This window comes from Hylobates moloch, unplaced genomic scaffold, assembly GCF_009828535.3.
Source record: "Hylobates moloch isolate HMO894 unplaced genomic scaffold, HMol_V3 SCAFFOLD_2, whole genome shotgun sequence".
NCBI lineage: Eukaryota > Metazoa > Chordata > Mammalia > Primates > Hylobatidae > Hylobates > Hylobates moloch.
This window is the reverse complement of record NW_026652277.1, coordinates 149330551-149354715: the sequence shown is the minus strand read 5'-3', so window position 1 is coordinate 149354715 and position 24165 is coordinate 149330551. Positions and strand designations below refer to the sequence as shown.

The 24165-nt window shown below is 39.1% G+C and overlaps 1 protein-coding gene across 1 annotated transcript in view; it reads right to left on the bottom strand.

Annotated features, from left to right (window-relative positions):
* Nucleotides 1–24165, bottom strand: part of ENPP3 (ectonucleotide pyrophosphatase/phosphodiesterase 3) — an 88902-nt gene that overhangs the window by 52795 nt on the left and 11942 nt on the right. Inside the window, exons 3-11 of the mRNA XM_032165807.2 lie at nucleotides 23297–23419; nucleotides 20788–20913; nucleotides 17579–17639; nucleotides 12070–12167; nucleotides 6944–7023; nucleotides 3939–4058; nucleotides 3007–3116; nucleotides 1384–1449; nucleotides 243–315 (exon numbers count right to left, since the gene is read on the bottom strand). Coding sequence (XP_032021698.1) covers nucleotides 243–315; nucleotides 1384–1449; nucleotides 3007–3116; nucleotides 3939–4058; nucleotides 6944–7023; nucleotides 12070–12167; nucleotides 17579–17639; nucleotides 20788–20913; nucleotides 23297–23419 — 857 coding nt within the window. The remainder of the gene's footprint in view (nucleotides 1–242; nucleotides 316–1383; nucleotides 1450–3006; nucleotides 3117–3938; nucleotides 4059–6943; nucleotides 7024–12069; nucleotides 12168–17578; nucleotides 17640–20787; nucleotides 20914–23296; nucleotides 23420–24165) is intronic.

Here is a 24165-nt window from a genome sequence, read left to right as displayed (position 1 = left end):
TTTTCAAATGATTCAATATATAGTTAATAAGGCAGTTGTCTTTTCTAGAATTTCAACTAGTTTATGGTTAAGTAGGCAGTTGAACCATGGCATCCCTTTTATACCTTTAACTATTTTGATCTTCTTGTGTATGTATTAAATATATTTGTGCTCAGTAGAAGTTAAAGAATATTATTTTGTTTTGTGGGTTAGGATTAGATGATTTTACATTTTTTTTTTAAAAAAAAAAAACAACAACTTACTCTGGCACTGACTGGTCCACCTGCATGTCCAGAGGAATCAGGTTCTTCAAAATACATGGTATAAAACCTGGGTCTAGGGGTAAAATTGAAACAGAAATATATTATCAATTTGCGATAAACTTACAGGCTGGATTGGGGGATTTTGTAGATCTCGGGCTTGCTAGCCATTGCCTTTTCTTTCTCTCTAACCTCCTCCTCTTTGTTCAGACCCAGTAGTTCTACTTGGCTCCAGCAAGGACAGGTTTCCTAACAGGAAGTAAATAAGACCTTCCCAGATATAAGTAGTGGTATGCCCCTGTTGTGAAACTCTGTTTTGTTCTTGCAGTTAAGACCACTTTTGGTGTGTCCCAGTCCTTTCTGTTTCCTGGTTTCTGACTTTTTGCTGATTCTTGGTTCTGTTACACAAAGTTCTTTCTTCTGGTGTCTGGTTTCTGATGCACTGTTTACCTGGAGCTCCTGATTAGCCTTCCCTCACTCCAATCTGTGGGTATGGGCTTGACGGAGCACCTCTTGCTCTTAGAGTCAGTCCTTGTAACTGAGTGTCAGGCCTGCTCCCAGCTCTGCTCCATTCCATATCTGGCTCTGGTTCTGTGGTATTTGCCTCTGTTCTCTGGTGCTGGCTCTATCTCTGTTGTTCAATAATGTCAACCACATTTTCGAAAACAAAAAGTTACCAGCTCTCAGGAATAATTTCCTTTTTTTATTTTTGAGACAGAGTCTCACTGTGTCACCCAGGCTGGAGGGCAGTGGCATGATCATAGCTCACTGCAGCCTCAAACTTCTGGGCTCAAGTGATCATCCCGCCTCAGCCTCCCAAGTAGTTAGGACTACAACTGCATACCACCATGCCCAGCTAATTTCCTTGCATTTTTTTTAGAGACAGGGTCTCACTGTGTTGTCCAGGCTGGTCCGGGACTCCTGGGCTCAAGTGATCCTCCTGCCTCAACCTCCCAAAGTGCTGGGATTACACAAGTAAGACCCCCTGCCCAACCAGGAATAATTCATGAAAAGTGCCCATTAAAAGGCAATGCCACGTTGTTTCAAAAATAGCCAAAAATTGTAATTTAAAGTAAAGAAATAACTTCATTTTCTACCCATATATATGCCACTATGCCAGCACTTTTCTGACACTAGACATTACCTTTCAGCTTTGGGCAGGTCCAGCCATTTTAACAGTGTAGAAATCCTCTCTTCAAATGGGACACTTCTGAAAAAATAGGGTAGAAATAATTCTTTAAAATGAATCAAATCAAGAATAACTCCATTACATTCCTATTCAGAAAGGTTAATATCGTCAGCTACCCATTTTGTGTTCCTATATAATCACAATACTGGAAGGTATTCAGTATTATTCAAAGGGATTTCTGTTTATAGATACACTTGCAGCACTATAAATGAAAGTAGATTGTTTTATTTCACCCCACTCTTCTCTCCTTCAGTTTCTCCTAACTAAAATAAAAGACAACTGATTATGATCCATTCATTCAATTTTTAAAAATGTATGCATATGCATATGTCGGACAACTGTTGCTGGATACTATTTGTTCATTCAAAACAGAATTTATCAGTGAGCAAACCAAAGATTACATTCTAGTGCAGGAAGACAAGTAACAAACAATAGACCTAATATAAAAATAAATTATATAGTGTATTAAAAGGTGATAAATGCTGTGGACAAAAAAAAAAAAAGCTAGAGCAGAGTAACTGAGATGAAGGTGGTTTGAAATTTTAACCCTTAAGTATAACTGGGGTAAGACAATATTGAGAAGGTAATTTTTCAACAGAGCCGGAAGGCAGGGAAAGAGTAGGCATTCGGATCCATGGAGCAATCATCTCAGGGAGGGCAAACAGCCAGTGCAATGTCCTGCAGCAGAAGCAAGTCTAATATGTTGAAGTCCACCAAGGAGTTAAGAGCGAGCACCCGAGGGAGTAGCAGAAGGGGAGGTCTGAGAGGTAAGGGGACACCAGAGGTCATGCCACACAGGGCCTTGTAAGCTTTTACTCTGAGTGACACAGGGAGCCATTGAAGTTTTTGGTGCAAAATAATGCCATAATTGGACTTGCATTTTATTTTATTTTATTTTAATTTTATTATGTTATTTTATTCATTTGACATGGAGTCTCGCTCTGTCGCCCAGGCTGGACTACACTGCAGGAGCCCCTGATCTCAGCTCACTGCAACCTCTGCCTCCTAGGTTCAAGCTATTCTCCCACCACAGCCTCCAGAGTAGCCAGGATTACAGGTAATGCGCCACCATGCCCGGCCAATTTTTGTATTTTTTCTTCTAGTAGAGACAGGGTTTCACCATGTTGGCCAGGCTGGTCTTGAACTCCTGACCTCAGGTGATCAGCCCACGTCTGCCTCCCAAACTGTTGGGATTACAGACATGAGCCACCGCACCCGGCTGGACTTGCATTTTAAAGGAATCCCTCTGGTGGGTGGGATGAGACTAGATTATAAAGGATAAGAAGCAGAGAGATGAGTAAAGAGGCAACTGCAGTTAATACAGGCAAGAGATGACAGCTCGAACCAGAGTGGTAATGCTAGAGGTAATAAAAAGTTCTCAGGCTACATAGATTTTTAATTAGAGCCAAAAGCATTTACTGAGAGACTGCTTGAGTGACATAAAGGAAAGGAACCAATGGTGATTCCCAAGATTTTTGGCTTAAACAACTGATTAATAGAATTACCGCCAAGATTAAGACAAAAAACATCCTGATCATTTCTGCCTAGCTGGGAGAATATCTGAAAGTGCTTCACTACCCGTTGTAAGGCATGTATATGGAAGGAAAGGAGCCATTTATAGCTGCTTCTGATCCAGGCCAAAAGTAGGTAGCGGCTTTTAAACCTTGATACATTGCTGTCAGCCACATCTGTAAGAAGAGAAAATTTAGGATAAGCGAAAATCAATAATTACTTTGGGTAGAAATGGTGTACCTTACTAGAAACTAAACAAGATTAATAGTTGCAACATGTATTAAAATTGAAATTTTAATCTTTGTAGCAATTAAAAGATATAATTATCTAAGAATCTGCCTCAAAAATCAAAAACGTAGCAAGCTACTGAGAAGCAAGATCATTTTTTTCAAACTGGTAAAATTGGACGGTTCCTCTCTCCCTTTAAAAGAATTACAACCTGTAATCCCAGCACTTTGGGAAGCCGAGGCAGGTGGATCTCGAGGTCAGGAGATCTAGATCATCCTGGCCAACATGGTGAAACCCCATCTCTACTAAAAATACAAAAAAATTAGCTGGGTGTGGTGGTGTGTGCCTGTAGTTCCAGCTACTCGGGAGGCTGAAACTGAGAAGCGGAGGTTACAGTAAGCCAAGATCACACCACTGCACTCCAGCCTGGCGACAGAGCAAGACTCTGTCTCAAAAAAAAAAAAGAAAGAAAGAAAAAAAAGAATTACAAAACAAAATGGGGAAAAACATTAACAGATAATCTTTCTGAGTAACTTCCAGATAGATACATTTATAACCCAACACCCAAGTTTAAACATAGCTATTTGAGTTAACAACCATAAATGTTTTAAAAATTCAAGTTACAAATAGTGGTAAAACACTTTTCCGCCCTCAGCCCTTAGAAACTAGATGGGTGACATAGCACTTGCTCCACTGAGTGAGAAACGTGACCTCCTGTCACACTGAGAAATGGAGGTTACTTCAGTTGCCACGTGTAGAATGCTACATACTGGTTGCCCATGCCACCAGGCTGGATTATTTTGTTCCTTTGAAGAAAGTGAAAAATTCTTGTTGAGATTTACATCATACATATTATTGTCAATGATGCCATGTGATTCCGGATACAAGCCCTAAAATGATAATTTCAAAAAAGATGTAAGATAAAATATTAGTAAAATAGAAATTAAAATAGCACACGATTTATTACTCATATCTAAGAAAGGTACTATATACCTTTCAATGTAAAACACCTGGACCTGAACTTAAATATCGGGAGATATCATCATCGCTTGGCTTTCATAGGGCATTAGTTCCATGACCTCCCTCAGGTACCAAAATCAGAAGATGTTTAAGTCACTGCTTGGGATTTGCATATAACCTATGCATACCCTCCTGTATATTTTAATCATCTCCAGATTACTTGTAATAGTTAATGCAATATACATGCTATGTCAATTGCTGTATTGTTTAGGGAATAGTGACAAAAAAGTCTGTACATGTTCAGTACAGACGCAATTTTTTTCCAAATATTTTCCTTCTTTCTTTTCTTTCTTTCTTTCTTTCTTTCTTTCTTTCTTTCTTTCTTTCTTTCTTTCTTTCTTTCTCTTTCTTTCTTTCTTTCTTTCCGTCTGTCTGTCTCTGTCTGTCTTTCTTTTCTTTCTTCCACTTTTATTTTAGGTTTGGGGGTACATGTGAAGGTTTGTTACCTAGGTAAACACGTGTCATAGGGGTTTGTTGTACATATTATTTCATCACCCAGGTATTAAGCCAGTACTCAATAGTTACATTTTCTGCTCCTCTCCCTCCTCCCACCCTCCTGCCTCAAGCAGACCCCAGTGTCTGTTGTTTCCTCTTTGCGTTAATAAGTTCTTATCATTTAGCTCCCACTTATAAGTGAGAATGTGTGGTATTTAGTTTGCTAAGGATGATAGTCTCCAGCTCCATTTATGTTCCCACAAAAAACATGAGCTTGCTTTTTTATGGCTGCATAACATTCCATGGTGTGTATGTACCACTTTCTTTATCTAGTCTGTCATTGATGGGCATTTAGGTTGATTCCACCCAAATATTTTCAATCCACAGTTAGTTGAATCCACGGATTCAGAACCCACACATATGGAGGGCCAAGAATGTATATATATATATATATTTTTTTTTTTTTTTTCTAGTTCTACCACAGTTTACAGCAGCAAATAAGTGACATTAGGCTGATGGCTTGTGCTGATGGTGTTAATATAACTTTTGTGTGCTTAATAACTGTTTAATTAACTGTTTGTTAAAGTTTCCCGTATTATAATAATGGTTAGCCACTGGTTATATTATCAATAACAGCAAGGAATTTACTAGATAGAAGCTTTCTATATATCAAATATCTTGGCTAAATTGAATTAAAGGGTGTTACCAGCATTTTAAAGGCAGCCTGCCAAGTCTTTATCATCTTCCCTGCCATCCACCCACCTATCCATCCAATCATTTATTTAATCCAATCCCACATATTTATTTAATCATTCTACACATTTTCATTCAATGCCTATAGATTTTTAGGGTCATTATTTTAGAACATTGCTATGTATATGAATATGTATGCATATATATGTATAAAAATATATAAATAGTAAATTAATTGCATTTATGCATAATCCCTTATTTTATGTATACATATATGTATATATGGTATATATTTATGTATATATAGTCAATTATTATTATTCACGGTAGTTATATTCTATAAAGTTGTCATGAACACTAAATGAATGATTACTGAACCATTGCTCCTAGGAAAAACATAGAGTTAGGTTCCTGAGAGCCTCTGATTACGACATTTTTGTCTTCTGATCAATACATAACCTTCTTTTATGAGTGTTTTTGTTTAAAGTCACATTATTTATGTATATTGTTGGTTCACTATCACTCATGCCTGAGCAAAGTTTACCTAACACACATATTAGGCAATTCATAGCCTTCTTGCTCTTAGGAACACCAGAAACCACATCAGCACTACGCAAGGAGATCATTTTAACCAGTGAAACCACCCCCAAAAAAAGCACCAGCATATAAAAAGTATGACATTCAATAGACAGTAAGATTGTGAAAATGGTACTTGTTTATAGTATGACAGCTAAAACAAGAAAGCAGAATGTCTCCTGGTTAGACCTTAGCTAGGAACATAGCATTGGGCAACTCAACTTTTTGTGCTTCTTTGTGATGGCTGCAAATGACCACAAATGCACTATACTTATTGATTTGGGGATTACAAATAAATTTTAGAGAGTAAACAAACCCACAAATATAGAATCTGAAAGTAATGAGAATATATACATACATTCGTGTGGGGGTTAAAATTTAAATGTCATAGTTACTGTTTCATAGTAATAAAAGATTAAAACCCAAAGTAATAAAGACACAAATATCCTTTGAGGCAGCAGATGCCTTAAAATGTGTTATAAATCTATCTTAAATAATTTAATTTTTATTTGAGCTCATTTAAATTGTTCTACCTACATCTTTTTATATACTTTTTATACATTCTACCTACATCTTTTTATATCACTTGCTTTTATTGCTTTATCTAAAGAGAGGTAGACAGTGTGAATTCATTTATGAAAAAGAAGTTCTATCAAGTTAATTGTAATGAAAAGACTAGGAAAGAACAAAATTTCTCACATCGAAGTAGTTGTCCCTATATATGCCTACTGTTCCCAGTAGACCTTCAGATAAACAAAGGGCGATCGAAAGACCAGAGGAAAATGGTATTTCTCACATCAAAGGGTCTGTTTTGGGCTCGACACAGGTGAATTAACCTAATGCTGGACACTTATTCATAGTTCATGCCTCACAGCCCTAGATTGGCCTCATATTGTGCCATTCCTTCCCATCCTGAATTCAGCCATGAACTATCCCCACATGTGCTCGAGAAGGGTAACTCACAGAACTCGGTCAGTTCCTGCCCAAACATGTCTGCCTATGTGGTCAGTTCTGGTCTTTGGCCTGTCTTACCACTGGGTCAAGCACTTACCGTGACAATGGTGTAATGATTTGGGAAGGTTTTGGTAGGATACATGGCTCTCATGTATTTTGAATGAATTCCACATGTTTCTGTAACAGAATATGGTGAGAAATTAGGAAGTTGTTTTTTCTTCAGTTTTTTGGATAACTAAAAATCTGAACATGAAAGTCTCTCAGAAAAATAAAAAACAAACTAAAAAGTGGATTAAAGATGGAAAGAGGTTGAAATTCTGGTCTCTAGGCTTCCTCCATTCCAGGGAATGTCAGACTTTTAGGAGAAGAGTGAGCTAAATCAAGGTGTATAGATTTTTTTCTGGAAGAGCCAGTGATACACATGTTACGCTTTGCAAGGCCATATGGTCTTTGTTGAAACCCTCCCCTCTGCCGTTGAGGCCCCAAAGCATCCATAGACAATAAATAAACAAATGAACATGGTCATGTTCCAATAAAACTTTCTTTATGGACATTGAAATTTGAATTTCAGGTAATTTTTATATGTCACAAAATATTTTTACTTTCTTCCAACCATTTAAAAATGTAAAACAGACTAGGCCCAGTGGCTCACATCTGTGATTTCAGCACTTTGGGAGGCTGAGACGGCAGATCACTTGAGCTCAAGAGTTCGAGGCCAACCTGAGCAACACAATGAAACCCCGTTTCTGTATAAAAATTAAAAATTAGCTGGGCATGGTGGCATGCACCTGTGTAGTCCTAGCTACTTGGGAGGCTGAGGTGGGAGGATTGTTTGAGCACAGGAGATGGAGTCAGCAGTGAGCTGTCATCGCACCACTGCACTTCAGCGTGGATGACAGAGTAAAATCCTGTTTCAAATAAATAAATAAATAAATAATTTTTAAAATAAGTAAAACAATTCTCAGTATATATGACAGGCCATACACAAACGAGTAGAGTGAACCAGATTTGGCCTACGGGCCACAGTGTGTTGTCCCCTGAGCTAAATGTACTCTATATTATACACTGCCAGTTTGTTTGCTTTATATAGCATTGGTGTCTAGCTGATAGTTCTTACATGTAAAGTATCTAATATAACAAAAGTCAACACTACTGTCTAGACAAATGGAAAAGGATTTCACTTGTATAGCTGCACAAGCCCATGTCATGTAGTACTGTTTACAAATTAAGCTAACTTTACTGCTTCTTACTTTTAGTACAGTTTCCATCAGACCAGGGAAGTTTCCTGTGATCTGTGTTTCACAAAGTATGACAGTAATTTAGCTTCATTGTTCTGTTGTTTTCAATCCGTGCAATAACCCTGCTTAAAGAGGTCAGAACCACTGGGGCACATTGCTATTTCCCCTGCAGCAGTGAAGTACAAGAAATTTTCCACAGCAAAATTGTGTTGCCTCTACTTCTAAAATAAAGCTTCACCATTATCGATTCTCTTTAGGTCAAAACAAAACATGAAATTGATTGTCGTCCAAAAAGTCACAAGCTTTGCTGCTGAACACAATGAGTGTTTTCTCAAATAGACATGGGGTTGGTCTCCTTCCCAGACTCTGATTCAGGAATTTCCTCCTTCAGAACTTTCTAGGGCCCCATATCAAGTCCACTACATAGGATTCTCTGATGGGGATTGGAAGGTAGGAGATGAAGGAAAGGGAGTTCAAAAAAATCTACTTTCTTTTCTTTCTTTCTTTTTTTTTTTTTTTTGAGATGGAGTCTCTCTCTGTCACCCAGGCTAGAGTGCAGTGGTGCGATCTCGGCTCACTGCAACTTCTGCCTCCTGAATTCAACTCCTGCCTCAGCCTCCCAAGTAGCTGGGACTACAGGTGCCTGCCACCACACCCAGGTAATTTTTGTATTTTTTAGTAGAGATGGAGTTTTGTTATGTTGGCCAGGCTTGTCTCGATCTCCTGGCCTCAAGTGATCCACCTGCCTCACCCTCCCAAAGTGCTGGGTTTATAGGCTTGAGCCCCTGTGCCTCGCTAAAAATTTACATTTTTAACAAGCACCCCAGGTCATCCTAATGTATTTAAGTTTGAGAACTGCCCCAGGACTTAATTTATAAAGCATAAGATTAAAATAACCTTTATTTTTCTTACTTAATCAATACCACCAATAAGTAAATCTTGATCTCAATTAGGGAAAGATATTTAATATTGTTAAGTTGTATAACAAGAAAATAAAATGAGATCTAGTCCACTTACACAATTAAAATAATTTAAGTGGGAAAAAATTCATACAATGAACAGATACATAAAGTCAGTTTCTGCTTTAATATGCTTGAAACATGGGTGGCAAACTCAAATTCTTAAATGGGTAAAGCTAGAGGATAAAATAAAATGTAAATTAAGCTACCGGTATTGTAAAAGCATGGCACCTGCCCTAGTTATATGATGTCATAAACAAGACACATCTGCTGACTATAGACCCAAGCTACTGCTTTATATCACCTGCCCTTGAACCACAGCTACTGAAGAAAGTCTACAGAAAGCACAGTCTTCTACCATGGTTTCTTCCAAATATGAATAATTTAAGTTATACTTGAACAGACTACTTCTGGAAAGACATGCAATAAACCAATAAGCAGTTGCTTTTGCAAAGGAACTAATACTGTATGATTCCACTTATGTGAGGTTATCTAAAATAGTCAAAATCATAGAAGCAAAGAATAGGATGGTGGATTCCAGGGGCTGGGTAAGGGGGAAATGTGGAATCGTTAATCAATGGATATGAAATTTCAGTTTTATAAAATAAGTAAATTTTAGGGATCTGCTGTACAACGTTATGCCTATAGATAATAATACTGCATTGTACACTGAAAAAAATCTGTTAAGAGGATAGATCTCATGTTATGCATTCTTAACAAAATTTAAAAAGCAGACAGCAAATGACATCTGCTATGGCCAATATAATAGCTCTGCTGTTCATGAATGCCAACCTTGCAAACTCTAATCTCTAAAACTCTGCATATGTCACCTGCTGGATGTCGGCTGTCTACCTGCTACTTCTAGTCTTATTTTATCCACAGTTTCCCATCTAACTTTTCAGGAAGGCTGTCTTCTAAATAGGCCAAATCACCTCTATCCCACTTGACAGTTTTCTGATCTTGGCCCTGGCCCTTCTTTGTCTGCTGCCACCTGCACTAAGACAAGACAATGTTCTTGCCTTACTAGAGTGTGATTCAGAGAGCCACTTCCTCGTCCACTTAATAGTCACTAATATGACTCGCTGCTCTGTGATATTGTTTAGGCTCAGTTTACACGATCATGGTGGCCCGACTCAGGCAGCTTGATGAAACCCTAGAGATGGGGCCCTGGACTCCCTTAACAGCAAGGCCTGCTGTCACATACCTCACCTCAAGACTAACATAATCCTAATCCTATTTAACCACATCTATCCTTTTTCAATTTTCCCTCAAAACAGCCTCAGGAGGTGCTAAGATTATGTACCCCTACCTACCACATCTATTCTTAATCGGGCCTCCAAGAAACTAACAGCCCCATTTTGCCTAGGTAGGCCTAGCTGATCATAGCTTCACACACATTTGGGGATTAAGATGTTGTCTACATGACTAAAAAATATTTTAAATGTTTTAAAATATTTTAAACATCAAAAGCAGAAAGCTCTTAGTGGCTGAATATTTCACTGATGTCATTTCTAATTCTCAATGGAATGAGCAAATCAAGGAATTTCACTTTAGAAAAGGTTCAGTTCACCCTGGCTAGTCAAATTCCCTTTTGACACCAGATTTGATATCCAGTTTATCACGACAAATTTAGATAAGATAGAAACTGAGAAGTGTTAGTTAACTTTCTAGGACGAAATAACTCAGCAGAAAAATGACAGTTCCTGGATTTGGAAAACAATCTCTTTGCTAAAGATCTGCCTCAGGGAATGAGGGAGAAGCTGAAGAAACAATGTACCTTGAGTTGCAGGAAGTAGTGGTCTGTCTTCCTACAACCATGGCATTTTAGGGCTGGAATTAACAGCAGAAATCATGAGATCTAGTCATTTCATTTTACAAATGAGGAAGCTGAGGCCCAGAAAAGTCAATCAACTTACCCAGAGTCAAACAGCTATTTTTAATAACTTGAAGAAAAAGAAAAACAATAAACTGGTAAAAATGACATAAAATTTGAGAACTTTGGGGATATAAAACGGCCTCGGAGGAGGGAGAAGAAAGAGAGGAATTGCAGGGCAGTGAAGAGTGTGTGCCCTGGAGTTAGCTCTCTGGTTATAACTAACTATGCCACTTCTCAGCACTGTGTCCTTGGGTACTCAACTTCTTTTTTTAAAAAAAATTATTAAATAGAGACGAGGTCTCACCATGTTGCCCAGGCTGGTCTCAAACTCCTGAGCACAAGGGATGCTCTAGCCTCCTCCTCCCAAAGTGCTAGGATTACAGGCATGAGCTACCACATCCAGCCTCAACTTCTCTTTATTACTACCTTTATTAAATTGTGTGAAGGCCAAGTGTCCTAACACAGAAGTACAACATTATAATAAAGTTGATAATAAAAGAATTATAACTATAACTTAAAACCACCCATTGTATGTCACATATCAAACAGCTATTTTTTGAATGCTACCTGTACATTCTCAGAGTAATCCTATCAGGTGGGAAGTCACCATTTCACAGATGAAGAGACTGGGGCACTAAAAGGTGAAGGAAAGTTGTCTGAGACCTCACAGCTAGCAAGTAGTAGAGTCGGGTTGTAGGCAGTTTGATTCTAGAACTGGAAATAGATCCTGGACTTTACATCTGCTGAAGTGGTGGGAGGTGCTGGATCTGTCTAAGCCCACCAGGCTCCTTCAGGATCCGGTTCTTGTTATATTCACCTTGCTAAGGCCCAGAACCTAGGTCTGACAAACATCACTTTCAAGGCAGTACACACAAATAGATTTCCATAGGACAGAAGTTACATTCAAATATAAAACAAATCAAAATAAACAAACAAAAGGCTGAACATGCTACCAAAATAAAGGTAGGAGAAGCCAGCAAGTGTGAAAATACACTTCCGACTGAAAGTAGATACCATGTGGTAAAGTCAGAGAGGATCTAGGCTAAGACAAACCACTAACGTTAAAAGTCAGAAAGAAAGTTGCATCATCTAGAGATTGACTGACTAGGTGTCTTTATCATTTGCATGCCACTACTTAGAGAAGACTTACTCAGTTTATTGATATTTGGCATTAAAGTATCCCATGTGTATAAGTATTCAGCTCTAAATCCATCCATAGAAAACAAGATAAGTGGTGGCAGGTCAAACCTGAAAATGGAAAACAAAATTTGTCAATTGTTTTGGATAGTTATATTTATCTCAAAAGCATTGCAATCCTTTTTTAGACCTGTGTTTAAGGTAAAATAATTGGGTAACTTTTGGGCCACAGCCAAACACTGTCATTTTTTATTTTTTTCTTTTTTTTTTTTTGAGACACAGTTTTACTCTGTCACCCAAGCTGGAGTGCAGTGGAGCAATCTCAGCTCACTGCCACCTCCGCCTCCTAGGTTCAAGCGATTCTCATGCCTCAGCCTCAGAGTAGCTGGGATTACAGCCGCACGCCACCACAACCGGCTAAATTTTAGTAGAGATGGGGTTTTACCATGTTGGCCAGGCTGGTCTCCCACTCCTGACCTCAAGTGATCTGCCTGCCTTGGCCTCCAAAGAGCTGGGATTACAGGCATGAGTCACCGCGCCTGGCCTAAAATTTTACTTCTGTTATACACACACACATTTCACAGATGCATAGTTTGATAAATTTTCACTAACTGAACTCCACTGTGTAGTCATCACCCAGATGAAGAAACAGAATATTATCAGGACGCTTGTGCTTCCTGTGGTCACTAAACTCTCCAAACCACACCCCACCAAGGATGATCAGTATCTTGATTTCCAAGAGCATAGATTAGCTTTGTCTATTTTTGTACTTACATTTATATGCAAATAAAATCATATAGTATGCATTTTGTGGAGTCTCAATTCTTTTACTCGACATTATGTTTGAGATTCCTCCATATTGTTGCAAGTAATTATGGATCATTCATTCCCATAGCTATCTAATATTCCAGTGAATGAATAAACCAGAACTTATTCTACTGTCCATAGGCACTTGAGTACTTTCCAATTTGGAAAGTTATTAGGTTTCCGGCCTAAGACAGCCTGTGGTTTAACTCCATTTACGTAAAATTCTAAAACAGGAATGTATGATGATAGAAATCAGAACAGTGATTGTCTCTGGGAAGTAAGCAATGGGAAGGGACATGAGGTATCTTTCTGGGATGGTGGAAATATTCTATATGTTGAAAATATTCTATATTGGTAAGTTACATAGCTTAGTGAATTTCCAAATTGCATCATATTATACACTTAAGATAGGACCATTTCATGTGTATGAACTATAGGATACCTCAATTTAAAAATAAAAATGGAAAACTGGGACAATTTGAACTGCAGTGTGCAGAAAATTCATGAAGAAATTAAAGTGGCCTACTGCAATTTGCATGAGAAAATACTTCTTTTTTCATAAAGTCATTAACGTAACTCTGATTAAAAACTTTATATTCATAAATATGCCATTAAAATAACTTGGAAGATTAAAGACAGGGTCAACTGTCTGTGGGATCAAGAGTGGAATTCAAAGATCCAATGCACCCCTTTTTTAATGGCCCGCTTGCCTGTCCATGCTAACTAGAGAGTGCATTTTACATTCTGCTGACACGAACATTCTTGTAGCTAAAACACCCTTAATTATTTCCTAAAGATAAATACATAAAGATCACATTTCCTGGTCTTATGATGAACTTTCAAAGGAGACTAAAATATTGCCACAATTCATTCCCAACAGTAGATATTAACTTATACAGTACTTTCATAAACAAGACAGGTAGCTGGGACTTTATATACACAAATCATGATGTATTGATTATTTCATGGAGTAAAAGTTGTATCTTCTTTTCATTTTTATTTCTCCGATTGCTAAAAAACTTGAACATTGCATCCATATTGTTTTTACTGCCTGTGATGAAGCTTGAGTAAGAGCTCACTACATGCCAAGAACTGTCATCTCAGATCTATTATTTCACCAGGATCAGGTAGTTTACCCAAGGTGTCCCACCGCCAGTAGGGGCAGAGCTAGGCTGTTGGCTCACATCTGTCTGATTTAAGAGTCTAAGCTCTTTACTATACTATGATCACTAGCAAAATAGTAAGGCAAACAAGCAAAGAGAATACTAGCATAAATGTCTGGCAAGAGAGTTTTATGTAATGTCTTCAGCCACTAAAATTTTTAGCAGCACATATTATTCATGGTGAGCAGAATTATCATTTTCCATTTTCCATGCAGGGATGGAAGGTATAGGTAGGAATGACTTCAATGGAATAAAGAGAATGAGGGGATTGTAAGCAATGGTCAGTGTCCTACCGACCACCACCACCACCCCTTTCCTCACCAGGTTCCTTTCTAGTCTTGCCTTGCCTCAAGGTTGCCAAATCAGTCCTGTAATTTCTCTGGGATGCTGCTCCAGCTCTCAAATCCTCAGGTGGACAGTGATTTGCCAGTTTGGAGAAGGCCATTCTAAGTAATCATTTGGGCTTAGTCGTCTAGGTTTGTTGAGACTCTTTACAAAGACTTTAGTGAAAACCTTCCTGCTCACCTAATGTCTCTCTCCTCCCGGTTATCAACAGGTGAGGGAGTCTTGGTGCCTCAAACAATTCTTCCCCTTATTCAGCCCCTTACCCCTTCTTCTGATGAATTGCACAGCATCACAGGCTCAGCCTATGACTTGAGGGAGCGTTATGCCACGGAAACTCTGGATCCTTACTTCCTGGGTTTGCTTCCTGCTTCCAGCAATCACTAGCAATGCAGCACTGGGCAAGTGATTTCACAGCTTTTGCCTCCATTTCATTCTTTGTAAAATGAGGATAGAGATAATAGAGCCAGAGGGTTTTTATAAGGACTAATATGTAAGATGACTATTGTGTAAAGTACAAATTGGTAAATAATAAGAACGATATGAATGTTAGCTGGTATTAGTATGCTTTTCAGAGATTAATTGACAGTGTAATATGAACCATAAGAAAAGGCCATGGGCACACCTTAATAGATTCAAGTATCAGGTTCATCTAATAAAACAAGTGACTACAGAAAAATTTCACTAGAAAAATATTAACAATTTCTTGAGTACCTACTATGTACCATGCACTAGAACTAAAATTAACCTACTGTTTGATAACTCACCAAGCATATTCCCTTGCTTTAGGTCATTTAATTCTCACATGAAATCATCTGGCCCTGGCATTATTATTATTTCAGTTTCATAGATGAAGCTCAGAGAAGTGACTAGTGCAAAAGACCTACAGGCAAAATCAGACTCAAACTCCTCTCATTTTATTCTAATCCTTTACTCTTCCACCCATAAGGTGCGAAGAGAGCAGCTGAATCTGAGCTACAAACCAAAGCAGCATGGGACAAAAACAGGCACATTATCCATACTAATTTTTAAAATGAAATAACACTATTTAAAAATGCTTCCACTGGGCCAGACACAGCAGCTCATGCCTATAATCCCAGCACTTTGGGAGGCCAAGATGGCAGGATCACTTGAGCCCAGAAGTTCGAGGCCAGCCTGGGCAACATGGAAAAACACTGTCTCTACAAAAAATACATGAATTAACTGAGAATGGTGGCACATGCTTGTAGTCCCACCTACTTGGGAGGCTGAGGTGAGGGAATTGTTTGAGGCTGGGAGGTGGCAGCTGCTATGAGTCATGATCACACCACTGCACTCCAACCTGGGCAACAGAATGAGATCCTGTCTTGAAACGAAAAATGCCTCCACTGGCCAGCACAGTAGTTCATGCCTGTTATCCCAGCATTTTGGGAAGCCAAGGCAGGAGGATCACTTCAGTTCAGGAGTTCGAGTCCAGTCTGGGCAACATAGTGAGACCCTGTCTGTACAAAAAAACACAGAAACATTTTTAGCTGGGCATGGTGGCCCATGCCTGTAGTCTCAAATACTTAGGAGGCCGAGATGGGCTGATAGCTTGAGCCCAGGAATTTGAGGCTGCAGTGAGCTATGATCGTGCCACTACACTCCAGCCTGGGGACAGAGTGAGACCCTATCTCATCATCATCATCATCATCATCATAATTATAAAACTTAAATTTAAAAACTCTACCAATTCCTCCTAAAGCCAGGTATTCCTTTCTTTTTCATCTACCCTTCCACCATTCTCCCATTACTTGTCCCAGAAAAGTGTGAAGGGCAGAGGGGTGGATGGAGAAATGGGGAATCCATGCTGGCATGAAGTGATGCACGTTTCCAGGTCCCGGCAGTCAGTGGAGCAGCCCTGATAAACATGTGGAAAAGATGCATGGGAGGGGTGGGGTAGGAGTGTCACCTCATGTGTTCATCACCTGTGCCCCCTGACAAAGCTCTCCTCATTCACCCTTCAAGGACCTCCTTTCATTTCTTTTTTTTTTTTTTTTTTTTGAGACAGAGTCTCGCTCTGTCTCCCAGGCTGGAGTGCAGTGGTGCGATCTCGGCTCACTGCAAGCTCCGCCTCCTAGGTTCACGCCATTCTCCTGCCTCAGCCTCTCCGAGTAGCTGGGACTACAGGCGCCCGCCACCACGCCCGGCTAATTTTTTTTGTATTTTTAGTAGAGACGGGGTTTCACCATGGTCTCAATCTCCTGACCTCGTGATCCGCCCGCCTTGGCCTCCCAAAGTGCTGGGATTACAAGTGTGAGCCACCGTGCCTGGCCCCTCCTTTCATTTCAAGGCCTGCACAAACCTCTTTCCCTGCTCTCAACAAGAAGAAATTTGACGCGCCAAGATGTTAATAGAAAAGAGTTCTGGCCAGACATGGTGGCTCGCGGCTGTAATCCCAACACTTTGGGAGGCCCAGGAGGGAGGATTGCTTGAGGCCAGGAGACCAAGATCAACCTAGCCAACATTGCGAGACCCTATCTTTATTTAAAAAAAGAAGACAGGAATTAAGTTATTTAAAAAAGGAAAAGGAGTTCTGGCAGAAGTAATTTCAAGCTAAGTTTCAATCCTGACCATAAGACCTTTGGAGTATTACCTATTTAATATTCCAACCAATTTTTTAAAGTCATTACTGTGGCTGGGTAGAGTGGCTCACACCTGCAATCCCAGCATTTTGGGATGCCAAGGCAAGTAGATCACTTGAACTCAAGAGTTTGAGAGCAGTCTGGGCAATCTAGTGAAACCTCGTCTATACAAAAAAAAAAAAAAGAGAGAGAAAAATAAAAAATTAGCCAAGCATGGTGGCATGCCTATAGTCCCAGCTACTCAGGAGGCTGAGATGGGGAGGATCACCTCTGTCTGGGAGGTCAAGGCTGCAGTGAGCTGTGATTGCACCACCGCACTCCAGCTTGGACAACAGAGCAAGACCTTGTCTCAAAGACAAAAACAAAATAAAGTCGTCGTTGTAAGACATGAATATAATAAATTAATATAAAAGGGTTTTATAAAAAAATAAAGCAAACAAAAGTCCATTCGAACTTGGAAGCCACAAGAAATCTAATCCTTTGTGAACTGTTCTGTTTTGAAATGTACATGAAGTGGGGGAAATTCCACTCTGTGTCTCAACTAACTACATTCTTATGTGCACCTTTGTTAAAGGAGGATAAAAATCCCTGTATCAGTCATGCTCACCCTTCTGGACACTGAGACTGCTGGGCTGTGTCACAGTTTTCTTCCAGCCATGAGGTTTCTCCTGGAAAGCACAAGATTGAAATCTTGATACTTGATGCACCACAGACAAGAAATGAGAAGCAAGTGTTCAATGGACATGATCTTCCCAAACTACTTAATTTCTGTTACTCCCATGACTAATTTCTTCCAAAACATGTAAAGTGCATTTTCACTTGTTGGCAAAGGCAGTGCCTCTAGTGACTTGCAGAGACCAGTAATCTGCACTAACTGAATACCTGGAAGTCTATCTTTACCAAGAGAAACAGAGGGGATTTATTTATTTATTTATTTATTTTATTTATTTTTTGAAAAGGACTTTCACTCTTGTTCCCCAGGCTGGAGTGCAATGGTGTGATCTCAGCTCACTGCAACCTCCACCTCCTGGGTTCAATCGATTCTCCTGCTTCAGCCTCCCAAGTAACTGGGATTATAGGCGTATGCCACCACACCCAGGTAATTTTGTATTTTTTGTAGAGACAGGGTTTCACCATGTTGGTCAGCCTGGTCTTGAACTCCTGACCTCAAGTGATCCACCCGCCTTGGCCTCCCAAAGTGCTGGGATTACAGATGTGAGCCACCACACCCGGCCCCAGAGGGGATTCTTTTAGATGAAAAAAAGATATTTCTTCTTCTTCTTGATAATGTTTTTTTTCCTCCTCTAGAACAATATTTTCGCAACTGCTAGAATAAATGGATTTAATAACTATAGACATACAGGCTAAAGAAGAGAAAAAGGAAAGTATCAAAAAAAGAAATAGCCAATGAGAATAACTGATACCAAATGGCAGAAATTTAACAAATGTTTAAAATCTTAACAAAAATCAGCAAAAACAAAAAATTTTGCTTCATAGATATTTCTCATTGTAGAACATTCTACCTAATTAGTGAAGTAGAAATGACAGACTATGACTGTCACTATCTACATCCCCTAGTGGATCTCGGCAATGCTTATCAATGGCTAACATAGCCCAAAACAGACACCTGCAGGCATGATGTGCCTTTTGATGGAAATTATCTTTATCTTTTTAGACACATACTTAAAATATGTAAATACATATTTCAGATGAACAATAGTTACTCTAGGTTTTGCTTTGAAACAATGTAAAATTATGGAAAAGAGGTTTGGTGCAACGATGAGTATATTTTGTTAAAGAAACAAATCTAAAACTTGGAAATAGGCAAGAGGACTGATCATTAGACTTCATTTTAATGTCATGCTGGGAATTATCTGAAAAACCCAACTATGTATTATCCAATTACCAACGGGTATGTATCTTTATCCAGCTTACTCTTTATTATTCATTTTACAAGTTGTTTATTCAAGAGTAATAGATAACTAATAGAAAACAAATAGCAATATAACTGATTCATGCCTGATAGCAAATAAATTGTCCTACAGAAATGCAATTCATTTATGTCCCACCAAAAGATATGGTTTTAGTGATCTTATTCCAACATTCTTTTATACATATTTAGTAGCTTAGTTTCTTATTCTCTTTGAACCAGCTTTAATTCTAGTTGGTTATCTTATAAACGAGTTAGTAAATCTTTGACGTGTTCGTTTTATATTCAAAATTATACTTTGTCAATGTGAGACAAGATTGACCATGAGTTGATAACTGCTGAAAATAGTTGATGGACTTAGAGATAAAACATCATAATATTCTCTCTACCTCTGTATGTGGTAGAAGTTTATCACAATATTTTTAGAAATTCTAAACTTAACAAAATATAAAAGTAATTAGCTGGTTTCTCACACAAAAATGATTCAAATCTCTCAAACTGCTCTCAGAAGATACAATTTTGACAAAAATTCTCAAACTACTCTTGAAAGATACAATTTTGACAAATATCATTTAGCTTTTTTTAATTCTGAAAGCTGGCAAGTACATTTAACATTTTATATTTTAAAATGTTAAATTCATTAGAATTCATTAAAATGTAGAACGTTCTACATTTTAAATATTTAAATAAACATTAAATATTTAAAATGTTTAACATTCTAAAATATAAAATGTTAAATCCTCAGAGTGAGAAAACATTTATATTTATTTTTAAAAATAAACTGAAATGATTACATTAACTCCATCAGAGTAACCAGTGAATTCAGTAAAAAAAATTACTGCGTGGCCTAAGGATCCATTTTGAGATTAAAAAGTTAAAAGTTACCAAATTGGAGCAGAATAAGGGAGACTAAAGAGGTAAGAAGGGAATATGGTCAGTGAATTTATTAGAGAAAGAAGCAGACTAGAACCTATACTTGCTTTGTGAAATTAAAGAAATTTTTTAATGATGCAGTATTGAGTATTAAATATTGAGCAATTATTATTTTTAAAAAGGAGTGACCATTTCAGGCTTTTCTGATAACTCTTTTTCAGGTGATTTTTAATTATATTTTGTATAAAAACTGACTCATCCATTGGTACACAACTTATTTTCTAATAGTAGATTATAGTTAAGGTTTCCACTATAACGTTTTCCTCCTATTTCAGAAATCAGAATTCAACCTAATCTTTTTTGTGTCAAAAGTATTAAAATCATCAGCTTAGTTTGGTGCGAGGTTATAAAAAGGGATTGATAGCTTGAAGAAATTTGGTTGACGTGTGTATATATGCATTTTTCATAAATTTCATCAGATGTTCAGAGGAATTCGTGATTTTTTTTAAGTCACATCACTTATAAAGTGGGGAGGGGGTAAAATAAGGAGTTGAATAACCTGAATTCTAATCTCGACTCTACATTGACTCCTTGAGGATCCTTAGCAATTTAAACCATTGAGAACACATTTGTTTTGGCAATAACAACATTGGCTTAACAAGATGATATCTGAGCTAGATAACCTCACTCTCTATATTTTAACTAGGATCTGCTATTCAGTGTCTGAAACTACAGCTGCGTCTAGCAAGGTCATTGGATTGGAAAAGACTTTGCCTTACAGAGAAATAAGGAATTTTAAGATCTCTCTTCTATATCTATGCTGTGAGTTCTCCTCCTCTGTGGTTACAAACCGCATTTCATCCCACAGTAAATGCATTTGATCTTTTCTTCTACATGGAGTAACTAAAGATTCTCCGACGTGTTTTGATTTTTGCAGCCTAGCATAGCTCTAGGAAACTCATGGAGTTCCTCTAAATTTGCAGGGGCAAATGAGTCAACATCCTCCTGCTTACCTTGGCAAACACTCTTATAGTCAGCACAGCAATCCTTCCTCTGCAAACAGTCATCTGAACAAGAGCAAAGGCTGGCCTCTAATCTGGTCTCACCACAACGAAATTTATTGCACATCCATATTCGAGCTGTAAAACAATACAATTCAGTTCTGAGCATTTAAGCCTGCAATATAAAATATACAAATTTCATTTATTTATTCCTATATTATAATAATACAATCAAATTCTTGGTTTATCTGTATTAATAAATGAAAACACATAATGCCAAATGAGGGGCAAACCACCACTTTTCTTCATTAGCTAAGTGGCAGAGAGAAATGCAGCTTTATAAACCGCAACCCAGGTTTACTTAGCAGGTACACTGTGAGCTTGGAGAAGATCTGAATGCGGCTCCTATTCCTACCCAAGAGCAGGAGCTCCCTAAGGTGAAGAATCACTAGCCCTGACTGATTATTGCCACCCAAGAGCAGCTTTGCCCAGCCCTGTCTAAGGACTAGCAGCAAGGAAGAAAAGGTGACAACAGAAGTAACAGGAGCACAGTCATGTCTTTGAGAATGTAGGCAGGTCAAGCTACGTCTCAGTGGAAAGTGACAGCAGTGACAGAGCAGCTCCCACCCATGCATCAGGGGTTCTCCCAGGCTATGGACTTAGGATGAGAACAGTTTCAATAAATCCCACTGCTAAAAGCAGCAAGAGGCTGGAGGAAGGTGGCTTGGCACTGCCACCTGCTAGGAAACAGTGACTAAAATCAACGTCAGCCTTGTGCTGAGACAAACACTCTCAATAGGTAACTTTTGTCCACTTCAGTTATATATAGATTTCTTCCTTCCCCAGCATTTCTCATTTACATAGAAAGAAAAGATTTTTGGAGATTAAGTAAAGGGAACACAGATCTCTATCTATACTGGGTTATCCTCTCCCTGTTGCCCTTTTCAGGGAACATAATGGAAAGAACTCTACTCTTCTAATCTTCAGTCTCCTCCAACCACCAGACACCCCCCACCACCAGCTTCCCAGATTATTTAGGGAATTAAACACTGCAAGCTGTCTTTTCCACCTAGAGAACAGCATTTCTCAAATTGTGCCCTGTGGAATACTGGCATGAGAATGATGAAGAATCACCAGCTTTCCAAGTGAGTTTTATTGCACCTCGAAGTTTGAGAACCACTGCAGATGAAACAAACAAGATGTTGAACTTAAGCCATAGTAAAACTCCATTGAAACGTATGTAATGATACAGCATTTCATTTACCATAGCCTGTTATTCCTCAACCTCAGTTAAATAAAGTGTGAATTCTGTATTTAGCATTGTTAAGGTGGAAATGATAATAAGACTGTGTATCGGTCTTATAGGTTGAATTGTGTCCCCTAAAAATATGTTGAAGTCCCACCCCCCATTACTTGTGAATGTGACCTTATTTAGAAATGGTTCCAAATGACTTGCCAAGGCTGAGTGGAGTGGCCCACACCTGTAATCCCAGCACTTTGGGATGCCGAGGTAGTGGGATCACTTAAGGCCAGAAGCTCAAGACCAGCCTGGCCAACATGCTGAAACCCAGTCTCTATCAAAAATACAAAAATTAGCCGGGCTTGGTAGTGCACTCCTGTAGTCCCAGCTACTTGGGAGGCTGAGGCAGGAGAATCGCTTGAACCCAGGAGGTGGAGGTTGCAGTGAGCCAAGACTGTACCACTGCAATCCGGCCTGGGCAACAGAGTGAGACTTTGTTTAAAAAAAAAGTTACTCATAAATAATCAAGTAAAATGAGGTCATTAGGGTGGACCTTAATCCAGTATGACTGGTGTTCTTATTAAAAGGGAAAATTTAAACATAGACACAGACAGAGGAAAGACTATGTGAGGAGACACAGATTTTGTGAAGATGAAGGCCTGGAGCTGTGCTGCCACAGGCCAAAGACTGCCAGCACCCACCAGAATCTAGGAGAGAGACATGGAGCAGATTCTCTTTTGGAGTCTTCAGGAGGACCCAACCCTGTCAACACCTAGAAGTTGGACTTCCAGTCTCCAAAACTGTGAGAAAACAGACTTCTGCTGGCTAAGCCACCCAGTCTGTGGTACTTTGTCATGGCAGCCCTAGGAAACTAATACACAAGGTGTGTAGGTGAAAATTTGGACACAGCCCTGGCGTAGTGTTTCATGCCTATAATCCCACCACTCTGGGAGGCCAACGTGGGAGAATTGCTTGAGCCCAGGAGTTCAAGACCAGACTAGGCAACATGGTGAGACCCTGTCTCTAAAAAAACATTAAAAACAATTAGCCAGGTGTGGTGGTGCATGCCTGTAGTCCTAGCAACTTAGGAGGCTGAGATGGAAAGATCAGTTGGACCCAGGAGATCAAGTCTGGAGTTGGCCATGATCATGCCACTGCACTCCAGCCTAGGCAACAGAGTGACACTCTGTCTCAAAAAAAGGAAATAAAAGAAAAAAAATTTGACATATATTAATAGTAGCACAACCAACATGCTAATAAACTTATTCTCAGAACTCATACTTGATTCCACACAGGTGTCTTCAAAATCCCAGCAGCAATCGCCTCGGTCTTTACATGCCACATCACACCGGCAGTTCTCTAGTCCTCTAAATGATGCATCAAAGCACTTCTTCCTGCAGCTGCCTGCAAAGTAAAGGAAATAGGGCCCGAACATTTAGGAACTATCCAATATCTCACACCTAAGCAGTGGAAGCACACAGGAAGTACATAGCACAGACTATGACAGACAATTAGATGATTCTTATGGTGCTACAGGATCTGCCAATACAATGTAATAAATAATGGCAATGATATGGCCAGGTGCCATGGCTCATGCCTGTAATACCAACACTTTGTGAGGCCAAGGCAGAAGAATCACTTGAGCTCAGGAGTTTGAGGCCAGTCTGGCTAACATGGAAAAACCCTATTTCTACTAAAAACACAAAACTTAACCAGGCATGGTGGTGCACACCTGTGGTCCTAGCTACTTGGGAGACTGAGGCAGGAGAATTCGTTGAACCCGGGAGGCAGAGGTTGTAGTGAGCTGAGATTGTGCCACTGAACTCTAGCCTGGGCGACAAAGCAAGATTCTGTCTCAATAATAATAATAATGACATTGATATGTACGAGGAGTACATAGGAGCACATAGGGGTGGGACAAAAACTAGCAAGGGGATTCAAGGACACCACTGAGTCTTGGGAAAGGATCAAGATTTTAAAAATCAGTGAAGCTAAGGAAGGCATATTTGGAGAACAGCAGATGGGTTATGATGGCTAAGGGGTAGAGTTCAAAGGTAGAGGTGGACTAGAGTGAGGAAAGGTGCATATGCCATACTAAGAAGCTTGAAGCCCAACCTTTGGTAACAGGACGCCATTAAGGAGTAGGCAGA